This window comes from Accipiter gentilis, chromosome 1 (assembly GCF_929443795.1).
Source record: "Accipiter gentilis chromosome 1, bAccGen1.1, whole genome shotgun sequence".
Lineage (NCBI taxonomy): Eukaryota > Metazoa > Chordata > Aves > Accipitriformes > Accipitridae > Astur > Astur gentilis.
Window position 1 is genome coordinate 25,348,978 of NC_064880.1, and position 24,235 is coordinate 25,373,212.

Consider the following 24,235-nt stretch of genomic DNA (forward strand, 5'->3'; position numbering starts at 1 on the left):
CTCTTACTATTGTTCTTAAGTTCCAAGTACCTCCATGTCACCTGGGGAAAAAAGCTGTAGCCTCTTTGGTTTAATTAAAAAAAAAAAAAAGTTTTATAGAAGGGTGGCAATGATTGAAGGACATAATAATGAGAAAGTTCATCTCTTGGAGTTCCTACAGTATTGATCCTCAACCTCTTAAGCAGTGTTACTTGCACTGTTCTGGTCAATATGAACTCTAAACTCCCTATTTCCCCTCCACATAACTGAAATAAAAGATGAAGTCTGTCTGATCTTACTATACCCCACCATTTACAGTGTCGCACTGTTCTGCCTTTCTCAAGTTTCTTCAACAAGTTATATATTACAAAACAAACAATGTTTGATTGGACAAGTAATTAACCATTACATATTGATATATAGAAAAGGTAAGTTCCTTTTTAGTTAACCACTTCTGTGACTACTGAGAAATCTTCTCTAATGAACTCACTTGTACAGTATCTTCATTATTAACAAGGTTTCATGAGACACTGTAACTATTTAAATGTCAGTTCAGCTGAGTTCACTTATTGAGGGGAGGAACAAAAAGTCTTCCAAAAGCTTAAGTTTCAGTTATCAGGCATCTCTTACCAGTGTCACTATTGCACATTCAGCTGTCAGCTGTGCAGCACTGAAAAGTGTCCGAACAAAACGGTAGATGTGCTTGTGATCAGGGTCATGTTTGTAGTAGTCATCTGGAACTTCTTCCCGCTGAAAGAAAGTTCTCTGAATTACTGAAAATCTGTCTTACTTAATAATGACTTTAAAGAACAGCCACACATGGTTGTTTCTTCTCACCAAGTAGAAGTGTATACAACCCTTCCCTGTTACAGAGACAGAACAAAAATTATATACTGAAAGAAACAAGCAGCTTTGCAATGTTACGACTATTCCAAACAAAACACAATAGCTTTGGCTGGTATCTTTGTTTTGAACGCTTTTTTGATCTGTAAGGCTAACAGGAAAGAGCATGAACTACCATCATTATTACAGGTGCTAACTATTGTCCATGGAACATTTTACAGACTAGAAGAGATTTTTATTAAAAAAAAAAAATAAAATAAAATAAAAAAAAAGAAAAAGGTTTCTCCCTGCAAGAAAATCACAGATATATACACACCAGGGAAGCACTGGCTGTTCAAAAGGCAAAATTAAGAGACTTCAAAAGATTCCCCTTCCAGCTGAGGAAGAGTTGAAGAACATATGTCAATAATTCTGTCACAGGTAGAACTGGAAGGTAACTTACACTGTCTTCACAGGACTCATTCTTGACAGATTACAGAAAGACAACACAGCTAATGAACAGCTATATTTAACTTTGACATGATGCTAAACTGTTTCTAAATACAGGGGAGAAGAAAAGCTTAGAAATAAACAGTCTGTAAAAGCAATTCTAAAATTAATGAGAATTCTGACACTGTCCCCCCCCGACATTCTGATATGCAGGACTCTTCCTGGAGGAATTAAACTTCAAGAGCTCCACCTCTACACACTGGTTCTGCAAGACTGATACTGAATTGCTTTCATCTACAGTACAAGTTAGACCAACAGTATGGTAAAGATACCAGATGAGAACAGTATAGCTGCTTGATATTAAACAGGTCATAAGGTAAGCAAAGCAGCAAGCATTTTCTTGTGGTTTTGTAGTTTGAAATAGCCAGGTAACAGTGTCAAGTAAAATGAAGAGGTAAGTTAACTTTGTACGCTCCACACAGCCTTCTAATACACCACTGATGGAGGTTACCCCTTCAAGGTGGGCACGCAACATTAGGAATAACACGAGCAGGATCCTCCTTGCATGATTCCTGTGCTACAAGCAGTACAAAAGCACATCTGGAAGTACATTTTTGCTGACTGGAAGAACTGAGGAGGAAAGGACTGAGACTGGTATTTTTGACTAAAGTCCTGTGATGCTGGTAACTTGAAGTTTGTTACTTCTCCTATTAGGGTCAACAGAGCCTGGATTTGGACTCCTTGTCACTGAATCTTTAGAGGACAACGTGTTCAGAGACTGCTTCCAGCTAATAAATCTTTTTAAAGGAACTGTAGGTATCCAGCCAAAACCCCAATGCTACAGAAACTAACAAGCCATTTGCATCTTTCCCCTCAGAAATATGACATACAGCCATTACAATATTTCTGCCTGTATACTGCAGTAACATAGATGAGACCTTTAAGTGTTCCCTAAAGGACACAATGATTTTCCTCTATTCATACTCATTAAATAGGAGGTAGGCTATATGAAAGGATCAGAAGATGTCAGGTTGCTAAATAAAGAAAAGAAATTGTCTGATGAAGTGCTGTTCATCTTAAATAATTTTCAATGTGAAACAACAGATTCAGGCAGTTAAAACAGTTTTGGACCAGACTTTTCTCTTGAAGTTCCACAGTCCATACAAGAAATCTTTTATATAGCTCTTCTCCTGAAATTCATTATTTTTGTTAAGTGAAGAGTTGTCTTCATTCAAGTGTACAATTCCTTGCACAATGGGTCATGTTTAGGGATGAAACTCTAACAAAATATTTAATTGTATATTATAAACTGTTTATTAACAAGCCAAATCAGTGAGATAGATTAAGCTGCATTCACTCAGGTAAGTCCCAGAGCAAACTGAATTTTTAAAGCCACTAGAGCTTTGCTAAATTAATTTCAAATGAAAAACAAAGGAAGTCGTTCTGTAGGACAGTCATTAAGCTAGTAGTGCTCAAACTGGACATAAAAAGCACACGCTCAACTCCTGAGCTTGCCTGTACTATGAGGTTTTGCATCTTAAAGATTGTCTAAAAAGGTGTACCAGAACTAGTCACATTAAAATCACATGCTGAATCCTCCTAGCTTTTACTGCAAGCTGCATTAAGCATATTTGCTTTAAAGTTTTGCCTTTCACGTTTTTTAAAGGCCGAACTCAACATCTCCTACTTTGTGTGATGCTTCATGTATTATGTTCTTCTGTTTGCAGCAATTTAAAAGGTTAGGCACATATCTACTACCCATGTCTTCTTAAACAAATAGGAAAGACTTTTAATTAAAGTAGCATTAAAAAGGGGAAGAAAGGAGTCAGACAAGAAAGTTTGGACATGCAAGAATCAGCACATGCTTGCTTTCTCTTCATATTCAAAGCATAGGAAACTAAACAAACTTTGCAACATTTAGAAGCACTGGGTTCTGTTCATGATCTAGCTGATACCAGAAGTCCAGAGGACAATGTTTGCACTGTATTTTATATATAAACATACAATTTAAGATCAATTTGCTTGTGACCTGGTGCTAAGACATTTTTATGACTTACACAAATCAAGATGTAAAAAAAAAAAAAGTGATACACATTCAGAGGATCAAAAAGTTACACTTACTGTGAGAGGATGAGATTTTTCATCAAAAATATCCAATGATCTGTCAGAATCTCTACAAAGTAAAAATCTCTGTTTTAGCAACAAGAGTTAATTGGTAATGCTATGCTCCACTAAAAAGTATTATTCATTAAAGAGGGTAAAGGAACATATTTTGTAGTTCAGCTTTTGCTAGAACATGGTAAGAAGTTATATTGCATTTTTGCAAAGCATTTAATGATAAGATGTTCAGTATGTATAATGATGAGTAGTTAAGAAGGTAAACAATGAATTGCTATCAGTGTTCTCATATTATGCTTGGTACAGTTCTGCCTTAAAATGTGAAACTGTCTCATTAATAGCATCTAATTAAGAAAGGCAGCTGTAATTTTGAAGCATACGGTGTAACTAGTTATAATGGCAAGGGTTATTTGTACATGGAACAGGGTGTTCCTTCACCCATCAAAACTAAACTGTACCTCTGTATTCAGGAAAAGCTAAACAAAGTCCAAAGGCTGATTTGTGTCAAGTTAAGTGTATTTTCCTCAATCCCTCCATTTTGCCTTTTTATGCTTCATTCTCAATGAAGCATGCGTCATTGGATGGGTGTATTACTGACCCTTCCATGTCAGCTCAAGAGGGCGAAAAGAGAAAGCAGATACAGCATAAAGTGCCAGATTTTTCAACTCCTTTAAGTTATGCTACTTGTTACTGAAGTGACCAAGACCATATGGCTGGCTCAGAAAGAAAGTTGTTACATTTCAGCAAAAAAAAGAAAAGTTCACTCACCTGTTCTTTATATGGTAGAATATTGCTAATGTTACACTAAAAGAGATAAAGAAAAAAAAAAACACTTAACAAAGCATATTCTGCACACACTATTCCACTGCAAAAGCTGTTTTTCAGGGCAAAATGTTCAGAATCCATTACATATCCTCTCACATTCTTGAGTACTCTGTGTCTCATTTCTGATGTTTACCTGCCTGAACAGAAACTGGCCAAATCAAATTTGATACCCAAACTACTTTTACATTCATTGTACAGATATTTGTGCCATGAAATAAACATTATGCCACATTTTAAACACACACTTTTATTGACTGATTAGGTGACATTTATTGAAAATGTGGACTATTCACAACTATAATATAATAAAAGTTCACTTGATGTTACATATACTGTCATAGAGATTCTGCTGATGTTTTAACTCTGTCTCTCTGGCTGTCTAATTTAGGACCTGCCTAAAAAAAGAGAGAATAATAAAGATGAGAATCCAAGCATAATCCAAGAAAGGGACAAGAACAGATCTCAGTCTCTGCTGAGTCAAGTAAGGCAACAGATTTCATATTGACACTCATCTACTGTGGCCAAATTTCAGATACTTTGCTGGCAGTAACAACAGGAACACTGCCATGCCAGGAATCCATCATGGGCAAGTTCTGATCTGTTGCCAGCTGTATAGCACTTCAAAATGGCATAAGCACCATCTTTTAGGTTCTTTCTTCTTTAGAGAAGGAGTTACATGCTAGATACCTTTGTCTGAAACCAAATTTTAAAGAGACAGATCAACTTAGACATTTCCAAACTCTACTGAACTGCTAAAAGAGTAAAGCCACCTGGGCCTGAAGCTGCTTTGCCATCCTTTCCCTTCAAGCACAGTAAAACTCTCTTCTCGATTCTCAGCTGGTATCACCTATGTGCAAAGAACTGTCTCTGTGGTACCCAGAACAATAGGTCAAACAGCCATTTCCACTGGAGAATCAAGGCGGCTAAATAATTGTCAAACTCACCTACCTAAAATAACAAATATAAGAAGAAAAAGTAGAAAGGCTAGAACTAAACACAATGCCAGCAACGTACCGTTATCCACGACTAGAGGGCAGACTAATACCACTGGCAAGTAGCAAACACAGTCCTGCAAACTCCCTGCAACTCTATACAAAATCCATTTCAAATTTTCCCAGATCGAGAGTTTCTGGATTTGGTTTTCAATGTGAAGCCTTTGAGCTCACCACCCCACCATGCGCTTTTAAACCCAAAACGCTGACACACTTCTGCACTGCCTCAGATTCTCAAGTGCACAACGATAACTACTTTCAAATACAACAGTACATTAGCTCTGTAACTAAAAAAAAAAGCTCACTTCAGGAGTCCTAATTAACCAGATCTCTACACCCCTTCCATGACCAACCTGAATAAGCAGCACTGTGCTCCTCTCATTCAGGTGTGTGACTGGCTTTAGAACAGACAAGACCACCACAAAATCCCAAATAAAGCTTGCAATACTACTCAGCCCTTTGTCGATGACAAATGGTTCTTACCACTTTATTGTGCTTCTAAGGTTAGGTTGACTGACGGTGCTGTCATCTATAAATATTGTTGAGCATGAGCTGTATTTTTTCGTAAGCTGCCCAGGAGACACCTTAGTGGGAGGAAAAAAAAAAAACAACAGAAATACATTCAAGAAGAGGGATTCTGTAAACTTTGGTTTACCACACTGAATACTGGCTTTACACCTCAGGTAGTTACTGCAGAGGAGGTTTTTGTGGATGATTGTTCCTCCTATGTAAGCTAACCTAAAGCCATCAAGTTCCTGAGGATATCCTTTGTGTAAGATAGATAGGTTTATAAATCATCCCTTGTAATATACAATGTGATGTTTTTAGATAAGTAGTTTTCAGCAGAAACAGCTGCAGCTAAAGCAGCAAGTCCTCCGATTTTCTCCGTTCTCCTCCATTCCATTCTTGCCAGTTTGGGTCTCAGTCTTCCCTCTGTATGATGTACTTTATTAGATTTCCCTGTGACTCCATAACCATCTTCTCCTTTCTTTTATATCTTATACCTTTAAATTTTCTGGTTATCCAGTACTGCTCCCTGTAAAGACAGTTTTGCATTTGGGGTTTTGTCTTGTATTTCAGAAAAAAGAAATCTCTTCCTGACATTGCTCACTTCACTCATGTCTTGTTTAGCATCTGCAATCTGGAAATAAAGTATTACTATTACCCTTACTTTTACTATTTAGAGCTAGCAGTATGTTTCATTAACTATCCTAATCCTGTAGATTTTATACTGTAAGAAATCTTCCTATATAACACTAAGTCAGGCTTCCCTGACCATTTTTAGAGAATGCCTTGCACTAGAGCTAGGACGTCGTAATTGAGGGAGGAGTTCTAATCAAGCAACTCAAGATTCATTAGTTTTTGCCAGAATCCTTTTAAATGCCTTGTCTAAAAACTTGAAAGTCTTCCATATGAAAATGTTGGCACCCTCCACAACTCAATGGCTGCCTGGGAATATCTCCCACTCCAGCTGAAGTTTGCCAGCAAAAACAATCCAATCACATTTCACCTTAGTGCTGGCATACTAAAGCTGGAACTTTGTAATTGAAAAAGAAAAAAAAGAAAAGAAAAAAAAAGAACCACCCCCCATAATCATACTAAATACAACAGACTTGAACTATTATCTTACCAGTAACTTATCAGTAGACACTTTTGCTAGATGGTATTTTTTAAGCTTTGTGTTAGTGACTTCCATTCTTAGCTTTACTAGTCAATTTTTTATCCACTTATTAATGACATTGCATCTTTTTTGTATTTTTTTTTTGCTAAGTGAAGTGTCAAAACCAACTAATATTTGCAGAAAAAGTTTAGAGCATGTTTTCAGTTTTTAAAACCAGTGGATTATCATTTATCATACTGATGGTAATGTTTGTTCATCATTCTCTTTTCATGTTGGATACATTTCTTACAGTAAGTCCTGTAGTGATGCTCAAACAGCAAGTCATTTAAGACATCATATCAGCTGAGAAATTAATCCAGTTTTATTTCTGTTTAAAAAAAAAATGTAGGCAGTTTGACTTCTATTTTCTCCTATACTGTTATGAAATGCTCAAGACTGATACAACACAAAAATCCACTCTTATTCTTTTGACATCAGCCATTCTGTGCTCTGTGATACTGTGCCTGTTGGTTTATTCTTTAAAGACAGGCAAAGATAAATCAGTTTTATCTTGCTAAGGAGGATTTGGAACACATGTAGGACTATATACATAGAACTACTACAGTTTCTTGAATTTGTCTTTGTCCCAATATGCTAATAGTATCTGTATAGCTCACTAAGAATTTGTTTTACTTACATGATTGATGTGGTTACTCTTCCTCTTCTCTCGCACTAGAAAGAGGGAGAAAAAATGTGAACTGAAAGGTTTCTAAAATACAATCCCAATTTACGTTCAGTAAAGTCATTCTATTAACCTAGTCTTCTGAAGTACATGAGTATTAGAAATTTCAAATTTGACTTCAGGTATCTGGAAAAGTAGTTTGAGGAAAAAATACTGAGTTTTATCAAGCTAGTAAACTAGCTACTTCCAACTATCCACATGTATATTTAGGAACTACTTCTACCCATTGCACTAACAGAAAAATGGCTCAGCTTTGAAAAGACGCTGTGCTGCATGACTTCAGATAGTTCAAATAGACAATGTCCAACATCCAACAGCAACCACTTAGTAACCAGAAGTAAAAACATCACACACTGAACCTGAAAGACACACAAGGAGGAAGTGAGGAGCCCAGCATTATACACTTGTTCTCTCTTCTACTATTAGACAGCAGAAGGTAAAAAGGTATTTCACAATACAGAAGATGCTGGCTCAAGCCATGCCTGTTTATCATACAACTGCAACCATGTTATTTTATCATTTTAAACTATGTCAGCCTTTTAAAAAAGACTGTAAGGTTTAACTTCCAGCTATAACAGTAGCAGTAAAACAGTGCTGTTAAAGGAGAGCTGAGAGTTGCGTACATGCAGAAAGCTATACAAATGTGACCAGTCTGGGCAGGTGACTTCTCCAAAGTTTTGACCTCAGACCACTTGTTCACAGGACGCATTCTCTTACATATTTACAGAAATTAACAACTGGAAGAAAGTATCCAAATTTTTTTTGTCTTTTTGCATAAATCAAAACTTACAATCCTAGTAGCATCTCAGTGAGAGAGAACTTACAGATATTAATTCTACTAGTTCTATGGAAGATTAACTAGAAAATAAATTCTTCTGCCTGACTGTCCATAAAAATAATAAAAATCAATTCATCCAACTAATACAAACTTCAGAGAATAGTTTAATATTTATTACCTCACTAGCTGACCACTTTTCTACATGAACACAACTGTATACATTTCAATACCTTACATTTGAAGAATACCACATCATGTTTAAAAGCAATACTACCCCCAACGAGGATGTTTATTTAGTTTGAACATTATTTGCAGCACGGCTGAAGGGCTGCACAGTGAATGAAGCTGCACTACAATGTTCAAGAACTAAGTCAACTTGCTAATTGCAACTCAAGCAGCGCTTCTCTAAGAGGTGTTTGAAATATGCAGGTCAGATCCTCTGTCTGTTTGAAGACTGACCTTAGAGGCCTTGAGGAAAGAGGGCTACATTTCCTTGGTATCGTCTCTTCTGGAGAATCATGCTAGTGCTTGTTTCCGCTACTCACAGATTATTTGAGCATTGCAAAGTTGATGAAACTGACAATTTTACTGCTTGCCATAAGACTCTGAGTAGCAGGACTGCAATTGACAGACCTGTCAAAATAATCCTACTTTTCTGTGGCAAAGCTATGCCAAGGTAGAAGACACACTGCAGCTTTCCATCAACACATCCAATCTCAAGTGCAACACAGTCTTAGAAAAAAACAGTTCTTCAAACAAAAACCAACTACAAAAGGAACAGAATAATTTTTAAAAGAATATCTTAAACTCCTTTTTAGTTGCAACTTCATAATTTACTATTGTCAAAATTCTTTTTTATTTGTGCAATATTGGAACACCTCCACTTTTTAACAGCATTTTGGAACGCACAAGCTATAGTAATTGTTCAAAACTGACTTTATTAAGTGAACAAGGGATCTGCAGATACATCCATGTAATTAAAACCAGGACTCAAGAATAATTATACTACTGAAACTATTCAAACAGTTTAATACAACATATTCAAAAGCAACTGATATAGACTGATGGCTTAGTCTTATTATTCCTTACAGAAAACTGTCCTTTAGTTCTTTATTATTATTATTTTCTAATTTAAAGCAATTTTTAAAACAGTCCTTGGTCATAAAAAAACCACCACTGCTTGAAGCTTGAATTACACTAGCAAAGAAAGCATTGCTCCTTCAGACTACTAGGATCCAGACTCTGAAATCTCCTGATGGTTAGAAGAACAAGTGATTTTAAGTGTGAAGTAAAAGAGCCTATGAACAGATTTCTGTGTAAACACGCAAGTTATTAATCCCTGTGCTTTGAAAGAATTAAAGTAATTTAAATGTTCTCAAGCTGTATAATTAAAATAGGCAGTTATTTTTCCAGTTTTTCTCCCGCCTTTTTTTAAATTGGCAAAAACTTAGCTTACCATCTGTTTGAGACTTGCTTAGGAAAATTGTGCTTGCTCTGGGATGATCAGATGGATTAGATTCCAAGGCTAAATCTGAAACAGAAAGGACAAAAAAAAAAAAAAAAAAAAAAAAGGAGAGACCTTTAACAGAAGGTGATGATTACTGCAACAATTCCCACCCAGTCTTAAAATGCTCAAGCACGGTGATGGGGACAAGATCAGAAATACATAGAATGGGCTGTCTCTCTAAAGCAAAACCTTACTTTTGCCAAGATAAATAAAAATCTGACATTTTCCCCTCTGAGAAAAAGCCTGTGGACTTACTGCTACTGCCATGAAGGTCTGAAGTAGCTTATGGTTTTCATCAAAACAAAACCTGGAAAGGGAGATCTCGGAAAACAACATACATCTTCAAAAGTCAGTATGCGCCCCTGCATGTTAGGATAGCTGGATGTGAAGCCTGTGCTCCATAGAGGGCAGAAAGCTACAACTTTGAGAGCATAATTTAAAGAGAAAAAAAAAAAAAGACTGCTGGTCTTTCACTCTTTCATTCTATGGTTTAAGTACCCAATAGGGCAGGAAACAATCTCTGTGGTCTTACAAAAGAACCCAGTAAGTAACTTTTACAGCGCTGATAAATACCAAAACATGGATCTTACGCTATTCTGTTCTTTTGGAATTTTAAGTAAAACCCTGTACAGCTAATATATAATTACTGAAGAACAAAATGATTGCTTTAATCCTTTGCCACAATGAACTAGTGATGACATTAGATGAGGATATGTTAAGATTGTTACTTAGATTAAGATGGGAGTAATCACCAAAAAGTTTGTTGATGAAACTGTAAACATCATGATGAAATTTTGAGCTGCATTAGTTTTGACAGAAGAAACAGCTGTTCCAAGGAAGTCATGCTACAGACACACTGACTTTAACATAGAAACAGAATAATCTAGTACTGTGATCCTGTACATCCTGGAAAGAGCAAATTCGCATCCATTTACATTTGTCATTCTGATCTTCCTGTGTGCTACTTATGCCATGCTAACCATAAAAGCATGTGAGCTAGCAAACTTGCACGTTAGTGTTTCGAGGTGGTATGCCAATGCAGTTACCACACCCTTAAAAAACAAAGTCATCTAAGAATCAACATCAAATTTTAATGAAGAAAAAAAAACCCCAAAAACAACCTTAGGAGCTTTTTATGCCCTCAGACATCAGAACTCTGGTTAAATAGTAGCCAGAGTATGCACAAACTGTCTTGGTGCTGGAATTCTTAACAATCTGAATGTTTTGTGCTACTGCACCTAACCCACAGCACAGCCACAGCCCTCATGCGTCAGCAAGTGAATGTAATTGCAAAAGTACGTGTGTCCCCGAGACTTCTCATTCCAGATTCCCACTGGTACACAGCACTGGTATCCAGACCTGGATGTTTTCCAAGTACTTGGCTTACAACATCACTGATCTTAGTCCAACAGTATTGCTCTGACACTGGTCCAGGATGCAGACCACTGTAATTTTCAATCTCTACTATGTAAGTAAGGTGGCCAACGTCTATTTAGGAACACAAAGATTGTTCAGTCAGGAATTTGACACCACCCCCCCCTCAAAAAAGGCCAGAGTCAGCTACGAAAGCAGACCATCTCGAGCAGTTTTAGAAGCTAACTTACAAAACCAGTATTTCTATTTTCACCTTACTGTGCTCATTCATGGCACACACAGTGAACAGATACATTTTAACCATACGATTAAATTCAGGTAAGAAGTCCCGGTTTAGAAGCCCTACAATGAAATTTGCCTTACAGGTCATACCCAAAGTACCACTAATACACATTTGATTCTCTGAAAAAAATTCCAGCACACAATAGTATGCCATACTGGCACATTTTAACTACTGTTTGTAACATCTCAACAAAATAGTGTAACTATTGTTTAAAATTTGTCCACAATGTTGACAAGTTTCCAACACTGATTTAGCAAAATTAATTTTAAGAGACAGTACAGAGACCAACTCTAGTGTCTAATGCTAGCAGTCTATTAAAAAAAAAAAACCCAACCACAAAACAACAAACTTTGACACAGACCAAGGAATTCACTAATAATGGCAAATATCAATCAACTTTTTAGATTTGAGAAAGGAGTGATTCAGAAATGGAAGTATTTTGCTAGTCTACCAAATAACTTAAAAATCATCAACAGGCAGAACAAGACTGCAATATGCAGGTTTAAAATACAGATTATTATTAGCAAGTTATGATGCAAACAGAGCAAACAACTCAAAATTTATTTATTTACAGTTCAGCAGCAACTTGTAGAATAACTGAGTAAATCAGGTTAGAAAGGACCTCAGGAGGTCTCCAGTTCAACCTGTGGCTGAAAACAGGGTCAGCTATGAGGTACTCTAGGCTACTCGAGGCTTTACCCAGTTGAGTCTTGAAAACCTCCAATGAGGGTCCACAGAGCCCAGATCACCTTTCCCACTGAGGGGGACTAATGCCTACAGGCTAAGGGACTCACTATGGAATGGTAGGGAAGAGCATGTAGGACTGTACAAGACTTGCATGATATTCAGGGGGAGGCAGCAAGGAAGATTGGGGAGGAACAAGCACAGGAAAACAGAGGGAAAAGGGCTACTGAATTCAGTAACTCCTAACACAGGGCTTTGTGTTTCTCCTTGTTGAATTTCACAGGGTTCCTGTTGGCCCAATCCTCCAGCCTATCTAGGTCCATCTGAATGAGCAGCCTCCAGCATATTGACTGTTGCCCAGCTGGGTGTCATCTGTGATTTGGGCGCACTCCACTGCCTCCTCCGGGTCACTGATAAATGTTAAACAGGACAGGTGCTTTTTTTTCCCAGGGATGAGAGAGTACTGGATAAAGCTCATCCTCCCTCACGCCATTAAAAAAATAATAATACACTAACATCTTGACTTCCCTGAGGTTTTGATTTACTTTGAAACTACATGACTTGTTAAAGCTCACTTCTTATATTGTTCCTCCCTCTTGTGCTCTGCTAGTCCCTATATCCATGCTTCTTAGATGTTAGAAATCGGGTCTAGGGCTAAAAGCACTACAAGAATTAAACACATGCAAGTATAACCAACTTTAATCCCAGACAAGAAGGGTCTAAGATCTGCAGCACTGCAGTATGTACCAAGGGACACAATATTGACATGGCCACACAAGACAAATTTGCTCCCCTGAACCCAAGCACACCCACACATTTGAGGAGATAAACGGCAGTGAAAGGAAAATAGACTTCACTGGCTCCAGTTCCACAGTGGCTCTGCCAGACACAAGATGCTTTCTGCTGGACAAAGTCAGGTGTATCAGCACCCACAGCACATTAAATCCACAACACAGATTATACAACCAGAGCTACAGTACTAGTGAAGTCCAAGACACATTGTGCAGCCCCTGGTACAAAACCCCACAAGAAGTGACAGAGACCAACTATAGCTAGGCTTCTTATCCCAGAATAATGTGGCATTAGCAGAAACAGTACATCTGCTTTTCTCTTGCAAGAAACTGCAAAGAAAGATGCATGTAGCAGACCCTCCCTGTAGCTTTCCCCTCCTAAGCAGCCAGAGAATTTTAACTGTCCTGTGCTGTTCTCCTTGGACCATGGTTTCTTCCAAACAATGGAAAAATTAGTCATATGATTTGCTCTTCCTAAACTGTCAGTGTTGCTCATGAAATACCAAGAAGCAACAGCAATACAGCTTATGAAGGAAGCATAAGGCAAGAGGCAGATAAAGATATGAGAAGAGCTAAAATGTCATGGAAAACATGGCAAAAGAAAAGCCAGAGGAAGAGATTAGTCTGTCTGCAAACAATTTGACTCATACTCAAGTGTGTAGCACTTATGAGTCCAAAACCAAGATATCTAGCCCTGAAAATAAGGGTAAGTCTTAAATCAGGAGCTATATCAGAAGATGCATGACGGAAAGCTCAAGCTTCACAGGAAGTTAACAGAAAAAGCAGCATGGTACACCACAGGAGGAACAGAAATAATGGGAATTAAAACATGCAGAAACAGGAATGACAGAAATGAGAGAAGCAACAGGATGATATAAAAAGCAAGAAAACAACTCCAAAACATTTTTGTTCTAGAGGCTCTCAACTCAACAGAAGTCAAAACACATTTTCTATCAGACCCTCACACCCAGCGATAAAGAGGTAAGAAGGGAAGATTCCCACTAGAAATTAAGTCTGTGGGAGCAGCACGGCAATGTAGCCACACTACAACAGCCCTCCACCTCTCTCCGAGAGCTGCGAATTAAAAATAGCCTTCCCCCTTATTTCTCTGCATCCCTCAGTGCCATTTACTCACGTGGTACTACCAAGCTTGTCAGATCAACCTTGTTTCCAACTGGAGCACAGAGAAGCCTGAACTTGCTTCCCTCTCTCACCATTCTCATTTTAAAGAATCCCTTGCAGCTTGCTTGCCCTTCAGACAATCTCAGCTTCCTCTGCTGCTGCTGTGCGCTCCATGCGCTGATAAGAGCATACAGTCCCCCACAGGGCAGATCATATTACTTTTAAAAGCAAACCTCTGCCCCTAGCTCAAGATCTTATGTCCTTTCCTCAACACAAAATCCGCACGAAGACTTTACTTTTACTCACCTATGCCATATAAGAAAGCGTGGGGGTTTTAGGAATTTATAATGCTAACTACTTACCTACTGTTTTACACACCTCCATGGGTGATTTCTACCTATTAAGAACACATTTTGCACACTGCATCGTGCTACATGTATTATCTCATGAATAAAGCTGACAGTCGCTGTTACGTAGCAGCCTTTTGATGATTTCACTGTGTTACAACACTAAAATATTGCATTTCCTTTAACAGCCCCATCCTCTGCTTTACGAGACAGCAGTAACATTTTGATACAGCACATATTTAAAGCATTAAATCATAAAATCATCTCTTTGCTGTAAATTGAGTTTCTTCCCTTGCTCAGTGGGTTACTAGCTTTGATTAATGTTTGAGCTTCCCTTGCTTCCCTTTTATTTCATTACCTTACAGTGTGAAAGATGCGAGTTCCTTAGCACTCTCAATACACATTTAAAAATTAAAACAAATTAGACTAACAAATTTGCTAATACATTTCAGCAAGTCTGTTATTCCTAACAATAACTTCATATAAAATTATTTGTCCTTTAAATTATGTTATTCTATTTCTATTTCCAAAAACTTTCCTAAAATTTAAAATTCTGGTTTCTAAATTCAACCTGCTTTGTTAACTCCTCACCAGCCACACAGAACACACCACAGAACCCATCGCACACAGGCTGTTTTCCATTTGCCTTCTCCTGTTATGTCGTCAGTTACACACAGGTTAGTCTATCCTTTAAACGCTCCATGGGTGCCTTCTTCCCCAGATTTGGACAGAATGAAAGCACGCTGATCTCCTGATTATTCATCTTCAGTAGAATACATCTCTCTTCCATAATGGGATGGACTCAAGATACAAAACTTGCTCTGTTTTCATAACTAATACAAGCAAATTTGAATACATAAAGGACTGGATCTGTGTTTCAGAAGTGCTTTCAAACACAACCAGTTCTCAGAAAGGAACTCTATTCTGAGGGAGAATCTTGGTGAAAACAATCTTAACCAACACTTGCATATGCATAGGTCCCTTAAAAACACTCCTAACTCCCCAGAGGCAATCAACTCTTTATTTAAAAAGGAGAACAACTAAAACCAACCCATACAGTTGGCATTTGTTCACAGAAAGACGGAATCATTGAGGTTGGAAGAGACCTCTTAAGATCACCTAAACCCAACTCCCTGCTCAAGCAGGGTCAGCAAGAGCAATTTGTCCAGGACTGTGTCAGTCAGGTTTTGAATATCTCCACAGACAGGGACTTCACAAACTCTCCAGGCAACCTGTGCCAGTGTTTGACCAACCTCATTGTTAAATGATTATTTTTAAAGATTGTGACTTTACACAATACACACAGAAGGATGTTCTAAAGATATTTAAAATGTCGGTTGTTCTTTATGACACTACTATGAGAACAGCAATAGCATTACCAATACTCAGCCCACATCTAAGTGCATTGTGATGTTTTAGAAGGCTGCAGAAATTACTTCAATGTACAACAAGCTCTCTTAATCAAGAAGGAATTATTTGCTCTTTTACACCACACTCCTGAGCTGGGCTGGTTCAACAAGAAACTGACACAGTAAGCATTTCAAATTTGCTACTAAAAATCAGAAGAATTTAGAAAGCAAAAGTGTAGGCCATCTATTAAATACTGTGGGCTATAGCCAGGGTTTAAGTTATCTATTCATTTCTGTAGTTTAAAAAAAAATAAATAAATACAGTATTAGTGTTCTTGAATTTCTTAAAGTGTAGTTGGATCCACACCACAGAAAATCCCAACATGATCCTATAGCACTCGGTTCACAGTCCCTGTTGGGGAAACATGATAGAGAGATCTGTTCCACCATACACAGTACCAAGCCTGCCTGTAGGTTTCCATGTGTTTCATGATGTACCTGCCAGGGTTATAATCACTTCTAAATGTTTTACCTAGGCAGAACAGCAGGATGTCAGGAGTGCCCCAAATTCCACACTGAAGGCAGGACCAATTAAAAGGAAGGAAAACTAGATATCCCTAGGATTTTATCTCAGAACTAGAACGAAAACAGTAGTTCACAAGCTAGATCTTAAGAGTAACTAATGTTTTGTTAAAGATGTATTTCTGTAATGCATTTAACATAGGACCGTTTAAAAAGACAAGGAGAAAGAATTGCTTCCATTCTGTCCACTTTTTATTCCCCACATAGACCTTCACACATAACACAATTCACTATGATGAGAAGCTGAAGAACTTCACAGCTCTAATTTTTTAACTGATAAGCCAAAACAAAAATTTAAAGATCAACCAAATTTTACAATCCTAGATCCATGCTGCTAACTGCAAGTGTAAGGAAAGCCTTTCCCATAACAACTCCTCCTATGTCTCTGCCTTAATTATCACAAGACATGGTTCAGAAAGAAAAACAGGCAAGTACCAGAAATTCCAGTCTCATCTAGTGTCTGCAGGTAACCAAAATAAGATGCACTGTACTGTGTGCTAGGTATCATATGCCACCTGATGGACTGGCATATGTTTTTTCTCCTCTTCCAACTGCTCACATTAACACAAACTTCAAATGAAGTTTGGGCTTTTACGAAAGTTAACAGTGTCATCAAGTTTTGTGCCATTTTAGGCCCAAGCTCAAACACAGTCACTCTACAGTGGCTTTGTGGATTCTCAGCTTACCTGCAGTTTGTTCTATAAAAGAGAAATAACTATCTGCATAACAAAACAGGTCCAACAGTTTTACAGAAAAGCTTTTTTTTTGTCTTTGAAAGAAACTGGCATTCAACAGTTTATTATCCAAGTCTGATTGACATGTTTGATGACAAGCCAGTGTTACTTTTCACACTGGAAAAAAACCCAACAACTATGTTTGATTACTGCAATGACTCAAGACCCTTTCAGAACTCCAAACAGAAGCAAAGCTGTGCTATAGACACACAGCTCATCAAACGCTGCAGAACGCTACCTGGTTGACAGTGAGATTTTTGTGAAAACTGTTGAGGTAACCCTGATAATTGCATCACCTGCAAGTATGATCTTCAGTTTTACTCATCTGGCTTTACTACACATTTAAATAAACAGCACCAAGCTTTTTAAGCTGGCTGCATCCTCGTTTGTCCGTTCAAGTTGAAACATTCAGAGTTTTCTTCTGAAAACATTATTTTTCTAGTGAGTGAAATAAAAGTGCACATTCAATCTCTAGCTGTAATGAAGAAAAAACAAAGAGATTTAGAAATCTGAAGATGAGCTTGTTGGCAAGGATCTACAGATCTAAAGTCTGGGTTCTTAATGTCTGGTAGTATTTTCCTCCTGCCTCCCACAGTCACTTCTTCCTTCTTCGTATATGTGGAAGAAACATTGCGAGAAACCTTTATTTAATGTGTAATGCAAATTTGGGAGGAGTAGGTTTTTGTGTTTTGTTGGCTTGTGCAAGAGTTCATTCCCCTGTTAGTCAGCTTTTCAGTATGACCTCACCACACTGATCACACTTGAGAGAACAGATACTTCTAGCCACAAAACTTCTGTTGCTCTTCAACATCTACCTTGACAGGTAGGAGGGAAATGAGCAACTCTCCTAAAGAAAGCCAGAAGAGGAAAGGATCCTAGAGATAAGTTACATGGGAAAAGTTAAAAAAAAAAAAAAAAAAAAAAAAAAAAAAGGCAAGCAAGCTCAAGATGAAAATTAATTCAATTTCCTTAGTTCCATAAGTTTCATCAAACCCCTAAACCCCTCAGGTTAGCCATATATTTCTTTCCAGTATTTCCCACTTTAAGAAAATCTCTCTCAGTTGTAATAGCTGTTATACTGGAAGCCTGAAGAAACACACTCACCAAACCAAACCAATCCGTTTCCCTCCATATGAGCTTTATGTATATACGTTCCATATCAACTATTCTTAAAAACCTAAGGCTTACACAAACTTGCTCGCTGCAGAAGTCTACAAGATTTAGTGAAGAGAGAAAAGGATAGAGGATTCCCGAGCTGTCAGCAGTACCCAAGCATAAGAACAGAAATATAGATACTGTACTATGGCCATGATTTCTGCTATTTCCAACTCCCAAATTTGTAGATCAATTTCATTGTTGTCTCTGAACAACTTAGCGATTCAGACATTTCCACTACAGGCACTTTACAGATCATTTCATAAAGGCCATGACATTAGGCATCTTAAGCCAACAACATGCAAGGTGTTTCAGGCTTACAGAGAGTCAATTTTTTCACATTTGTCAAGATCACATACTATTTGTAACTGCTACAAATACCTTTGTAATTAATTCCTAGTCAGTTACAGGAAAGAGATATTGCAAGTTCTCGGGAAAGAAGAGTGAGTGTAAGTGAGGTAAAAAGCTTGGTGAATACAAGGAAAAAAGGAGACACAACACCAGAAAAAAACCCAGAGCATCCATTGGTTTTCACCCCCAACTTCATATTTGTCTAACTAGACAACAGTATTTGTCAGCCTATGCAGCCACAGATCTTCAAATAGAGAGGCACAAAAACCAACACGAGATTGTTAAGCCCTTCCTGTGCTGAAAACTGCTGGCATCAAAAAGCTGACTCCTTGCATCAGTGTTCATCTTTTCTTTTTTTTTTTTTTTTTTTTTTATTTAACTTACTAACATTTTAACCAGCATTTAAAAAAAAAAAAAACAAAAACAAAAAAACCCCAAAACAGGAAAAAAAACCCCTCCACCCACATGCTTGAAGTGAGCTCACATTATATAAGAGAGGAACAAATGAACAGTATTTAGACCTTCTGCAAGGAGGTTTACAGAGAAGCTGTTGGTGAAATCAGATCCCAGACAATCAATATATTCAAGTATCTGTTCATCTTCAACACCGTTTAATAACTGCGGCATGCAGGCAACTTGAAGCTTGCCCCTTTCAGCATGGCACAGCCTCTAGAGGGCCAGGGGGGTGTTGAAAAAAGAAAAGTAGGCTCACAGGTATTTGCACCTAGGCACTAGTCTGTCTGAGCCTGTTCAGGTAAATCTCACTTACTTCATTCTCTATTAACTCCCCTCTTCAAAGTCCCCTTCTGTTTGTTTTCCCATCTAACCTCTGTGTGATGACCACATCCCACTCAGCACCTCTCCTGATCCCAATTGCTGGTCCCTCTCATCCCTGATTGTCTTTTCCCTTGTCATTCTTCACCACCCACCCACCCACCAGTTCTCCAGGTTAATGTACCAGGTCATTTTGTCCCACCAGTTCAGCAGGTCAACAATCTTCCCCCCTTGGTTCATGTGAATCAGTCAAACCTCTGCTCAAAACTGCTGAACTCAGTAAACAGCAGTGGTGGTACAAGCAAGAAGTCTGCCAATTGAGGCCTTGTTCTAGTTTTATCCAAGGATCAAAGAATTTATGAAAAATTAGATCTATGTTTAAACTTAGGGATCTGGCAAGAAAGTGTCAGCCATAAGAAGTGCTCCCCCCAATAACCAGAAAAAAAAAAAAAAAAAAAAAAAATCACAGGAAAAAAGACGACGAAAATAAAGATTAGCAGACGCTCATTGGGAAAGCAAGCAAACAACCCCTCTCCCCCAAAAAACAGTAATCAGCACAGCCCAAATGGCATGTTAAGATCAAAGAGCTGCCATTTCTGAAACTAGATAGGAAACCCTTTTTGATCAATTCAAACTGCTTCGGACTGTTGCACGCTGAAAGAAGGAACACTTAATGCTCAGCTGAAGAGTCAACTAGCAGCTTTAGGTTCGTTTTAGCTTTTGATATTTAACATTAACAGTAGGCATAAACCGATCTGGAAGAAACCATAATTTTCAAGTTACATTTATTCCCATTTACTTAATACAACTTGGCTTAGCATATCAATCCACAAATGCAGGCTTATTTCTCATTCTGAAAAAGCATGCACTGAACAGATTATGGCTCAGGATCTTGAGAACCATAAAATACAAAGTCATCCTTTAAATTCTCTTAGCAGTGGATCTGACAATCACTTCCCATTTGAATTAACTTTTGTGGAAACATTACACTTTCAGTTTCACAGGGTTTTAACTCCATCCCACTTACCACTCCTTTGTCTTACATAAATACCACTTCATAACCTCCCCATTTTAAGAAAGTGAGATTTTTCTTGTTTAATTCTGATCTGATACAGACAATCTAAGCAGTGCTGACTGGAAAGCAGTGCCTGTTAAGTAGTGTGCTGGAGAAGCTACAGAATAATTCTCATTTAAGAGCATAGACCTGCAAGGACCACATTCCACTTGCTATGAAAAAGCAAGGGAAAATAATACAAAACAAAAAGTCCAAAGCTCAGTTGGTAACTTCTGCATTCCTGATACAACCAATACATTAAATTTTACCAAAACAAGTGCAAGAGTGTTAAGACAGACTTAACAACAAGAAACAACTTAAAGATAGAAATTTAAGGAATGAAGCATCTCCATCACACTTGGATGCTAGCTTTCCGATATATTTAGCTGTGTTCTTAGAAACTCCTAGAACTGAGCAGCATGGAACAAAAATAGCCAAGATGATCTTGACTTTTTTCCCCTGCAGCTTTGTCTCTCTTCCCCCTGCCAAAGCATTCAAGAAAAGGCCAGTCAGTAGGTTCCCAGCCTTCCATTATTGAGAAAACTGGCATCTTAGCTAACCTATGATATAATACATTAATAAATTATAGAAGTAATATTTATCCCTCAAATGAAACTGCTGGACTACTTACCACTGTAGCAACAAACTAATGCTCTGTAGTAGGCAACAGCACAGAAACATGTAGGCTGCTTGCATGGTTTGGGTATGCTGACAGCTTTTATATCCTAGAGTTAAGAGGGATAAGCATAGCTATCTGGTATATGCAAGTGTTGCATTTACAGATTTATTATTTTCATAGAAAGTCTTAAAAAGATAGCAGTGTCACTTAAAATTTCATTATGCCTGTTTCATGACACTTGATTTCAGACTTGACAAATAATGCTTTATGTTTTGAAGTTAACTGCTTCAATCCTACTCAGGTAGTGCTTTGTAATGTTCAAAAATGAACACAAGAAGTTTTACTTCCAATATTGACCATCCAGAACTGTATTTTCATAAAGATATCAAACTCTGATACTTTTTGCAGCCCTGAACAGTTATATCAATCAGAAAACTGTAGACAAATAGCATCTATAATTTGTAACAGATCTACTTCTGAGGCCATGCAATAGCGAACCACATACCACTGTAAAAGTGATCTTTAAAATCATCTAAAACATATACTACTTCTGCAGTTCTAATTTTAGGATTACCTCCTACTTCAAGACTAAAGTTTCCATAGCCACAAAAGTAAAATTTGTGAAAGACAGCTACTATCTTATTCTTGGACTATACACTTTTATTCATGTCTGCAAATTCAAAAAATTAAATACTTCCCTACTTCAAGGCCAGTTCTGACATCTGGATGAATTCACAATTAAGCCTAGTTACTTAGCACTGCTGACATGATCACATACTAATGATTCAAACAAATACAACCCTTATTCCTGAGCAGATCTATTTAGCTTAGGCATTTTTGCTTGGGTTATTAGAATCTTTAGAGAGTTTAGCTCCTCCTCCCTTAACAAGTATGGGAGAGCTGAGAGATTTCTGTAATATTTTTGTGAGAAGGTAAAGTTTTATTTCTCCTAGGTGGCAAATATAATTTCTCCTACTGCTGTATTGCACAGCTGCCTCAAAGGAGATCCAAGGGGCTGACTGTTCCATCTCGTTTCTGTAACAGCTGCACCATATGGTGCTGTGCAGAACCATGCAAGTTTAATAATTCCATTTCTGAAGGCTTCCTCACACTCTTGTGAAGCCAGCTTCTCCCTGATGGCCAAATTTTTTTTCTCAAGTTCAAGACGAGTATGGAGGGCCAGTGATAATTGTTATTGTATGCATCGTACATTAAAGATGTCAGACAGGCTATCTTTTTTTCAACCGAATGTCTTTCATATAGGTGTGGTTATAATTATGAAAACGAATAGCAAGATGCTTGTTAATTAAACTAAGTTTTGAATATCATAAGCTATTACGCTGTGCTGTACGCTTACAGTAATCACGTGAACATGCAGACAGACACGAGCACCCCTAACCTGTTACATGTTGTCTCGGTAACTCTCACTGCAGCACAAACCTGCAAGCTCTTCCTAGGCATGTCTGAAAAGGAAGGAGATGCTATAGCAGAGCAAGTCTGTGTGACACCAGTGCTCCAGGTGTAACTGGAAGGAACCTGAACAGCAAACACATACTTTCCCATGAGCTAAAGGAAAGCAAATCGGGAACAGTGAGAGCTACATGACAGGGAACCTCGGTGTTAAGAAGTCCACAGCTATAAGCGAGCACCCTGCATCACTAGATTGTAAATTACCCACGTCCAGCCACAATGATGTCATCGTAGGCACACAATCTTTGTAACTCTTAATTCCCTCGTTCCCCACACACCCTCTTCCTTCCTCCTGTTCAACAGAGACTAGAAGCGCAGCAGCTTTTGTGAACCGCCTGAACGTTACGACTGAGTCGCGACTCCGCAGTTCAGGGGAAACGAGCGGCCACGCTTCCACCTCAAACGGGAGCTCCCGGGGACTCTGCCACGATTCTTTCGCGTTCCCCGCCCCCCCCCCCCCGCCCCCCGGCAGCGGGCCGGGAGCGGCCTGCGGGACTGCCAGGGACCCCGGCCGGGCACTCCGCGGGCCGGAGGGGAGCCGGCCGCTCCTCCGCCCTCGGCCGGGTTTACCTGTTCAGCGGCCGCGCCGGCCCCGCGGCTTGTACTTCGGCAAGAGGTCCCGGACCCGCGGCCCGTTTCCCCCGTCCGGCGGCAGCCGGGCGCCGTGCCCGCAGGGAAGCCCGGAGCTGTCAGAGCGGTGACAGCCGCGGGGAACTTTGCTTGGGGCGCGGCGCCGGCCCGGGCGGCGGCAGGCCGGCCCCCCCCCGCCCCGAGGGGCTCGCCGGACCGCACGCTCTCCCCCGCCGCCGGGACAAAGGGGACGCGCCGCGGGCGGGGAAGCGTCGCGCCCCGGGCTGCCAGCTACACCCCCCCCCCCGCGCCGGGCACCAACGCGCGGCGGAGCGGGGCGGGGGCACCAGGGGGACAGCCGCCGACGGGGCGGCGACGCGCTGCCCGGCGCTCCCCGCCGCCCGCCCGCCCGCCCGCCGGGCCCCGCCGCTCACCCCCCGCTCACCATCCGGGAACTCCCGGTCGCTGATGTGCTGGAGGTGGGGGCCGCCGCCGCCGGGATCCGAGTCCCCCGACTCGGCCTCCGCCGATCCCGAGCCGCCGCCGCCGCCGCCCGCCGCCGCCGCCGCCGCCGCCGCCTGGTACGCGTCCGCCCAGCGGTCGGGCCCCGGCGCTGCCCCGCCGCCGCGGGCCCGGCTGAGCTTGGGGCTGGCGTCCGGGGATACGCAGCAGGTGACGGTGTTGCCCATGGAGCTCGGAGCTCCCCCGCCGGGCCCCGGCTACGCGGCTCCCGGGCTGGGGCGGGGGAGGGGGAGCCGAGACGCCGGGCTGAGGGAGGGAGGGAGGGAGGGAGGGAGGGGCGGGCCTCAGCGCCGCATCACCGTCGCCGTCGCCCCGGCCCACGGCCAGGCGCGGCCCCCTCCCGCCCCAACGGCCGCGCGAGCCCCCCCCCCGCCGCCTCCTGCGCGCGGCGAGCAACGGACCTCGCGCGAGCGGCCACCTTCCCCCGCGCCGGGGGAGGGGCGGGGGGAGACCGGAGTAGGGGTGGGGGGGGGGAGGCCCGGCCCCGCCTCGCTCCCACCCAATCGCCTCCGGCCGGGGCGCCGCGTGACGCCGCTCCGCCAATGGGCGCGGGGTTCGTCACGCGGCCCCCGCCGCGCCCTTCCTGGCCTGCCCTTTTCCTTCCCCACGCGCACACGCACACGCAGCGCCGGCCGCGGCCC

General features: G+C 40.4%; 1 protein-coding gene across 1 annotated transcript in view; it reads right to left on the minus strand.

Annotated features, from left to right (window-relative positions):
• Positions 1 to 23,957, minus strand: part of CCNYL1 (cyclin Y like 1) — a 34,844-nt gene extending 10,887 nt beyond the window's left edge. The window contains exons 1-7 of the mRNA XM_049798669.1: positions 23,518 to 23,957; positions 9,763 to 9,837; positions 7,484 to 7,518; positions 5,670 to 5,770; positions 4,138 to 4,173; positions 3,373 to 3,424; positions 610 to 729 (exon numbers count right to left, since the gene is read on the minus strand). Of these exons, the coding sequence (XP_049654626.1) occupies positions 610 to 729; positions 3,373 to 3,424; positions 4,138 to 4,173; positions 5,670 to 5,770; positions 7,484 to 7,518; positions 9,763 to 9,837; positions 23,518 to 23,761 (663 nt within the window). The 5' untranslated portion in view covers positions 23,762 to 23,957. The remainder of the gene's footprint in view (positions 1 to 609; positions 730 to 3,372; positions 3,425 to 4,137; positions 4,174 to 5,669; positions 5,771 to 7,483; positions 7,519 to 9,762; positions 9,838 to 23,517) is intronic.
• Positions 23,958 to 24,235: the final 278 nt, after the last annotated feature.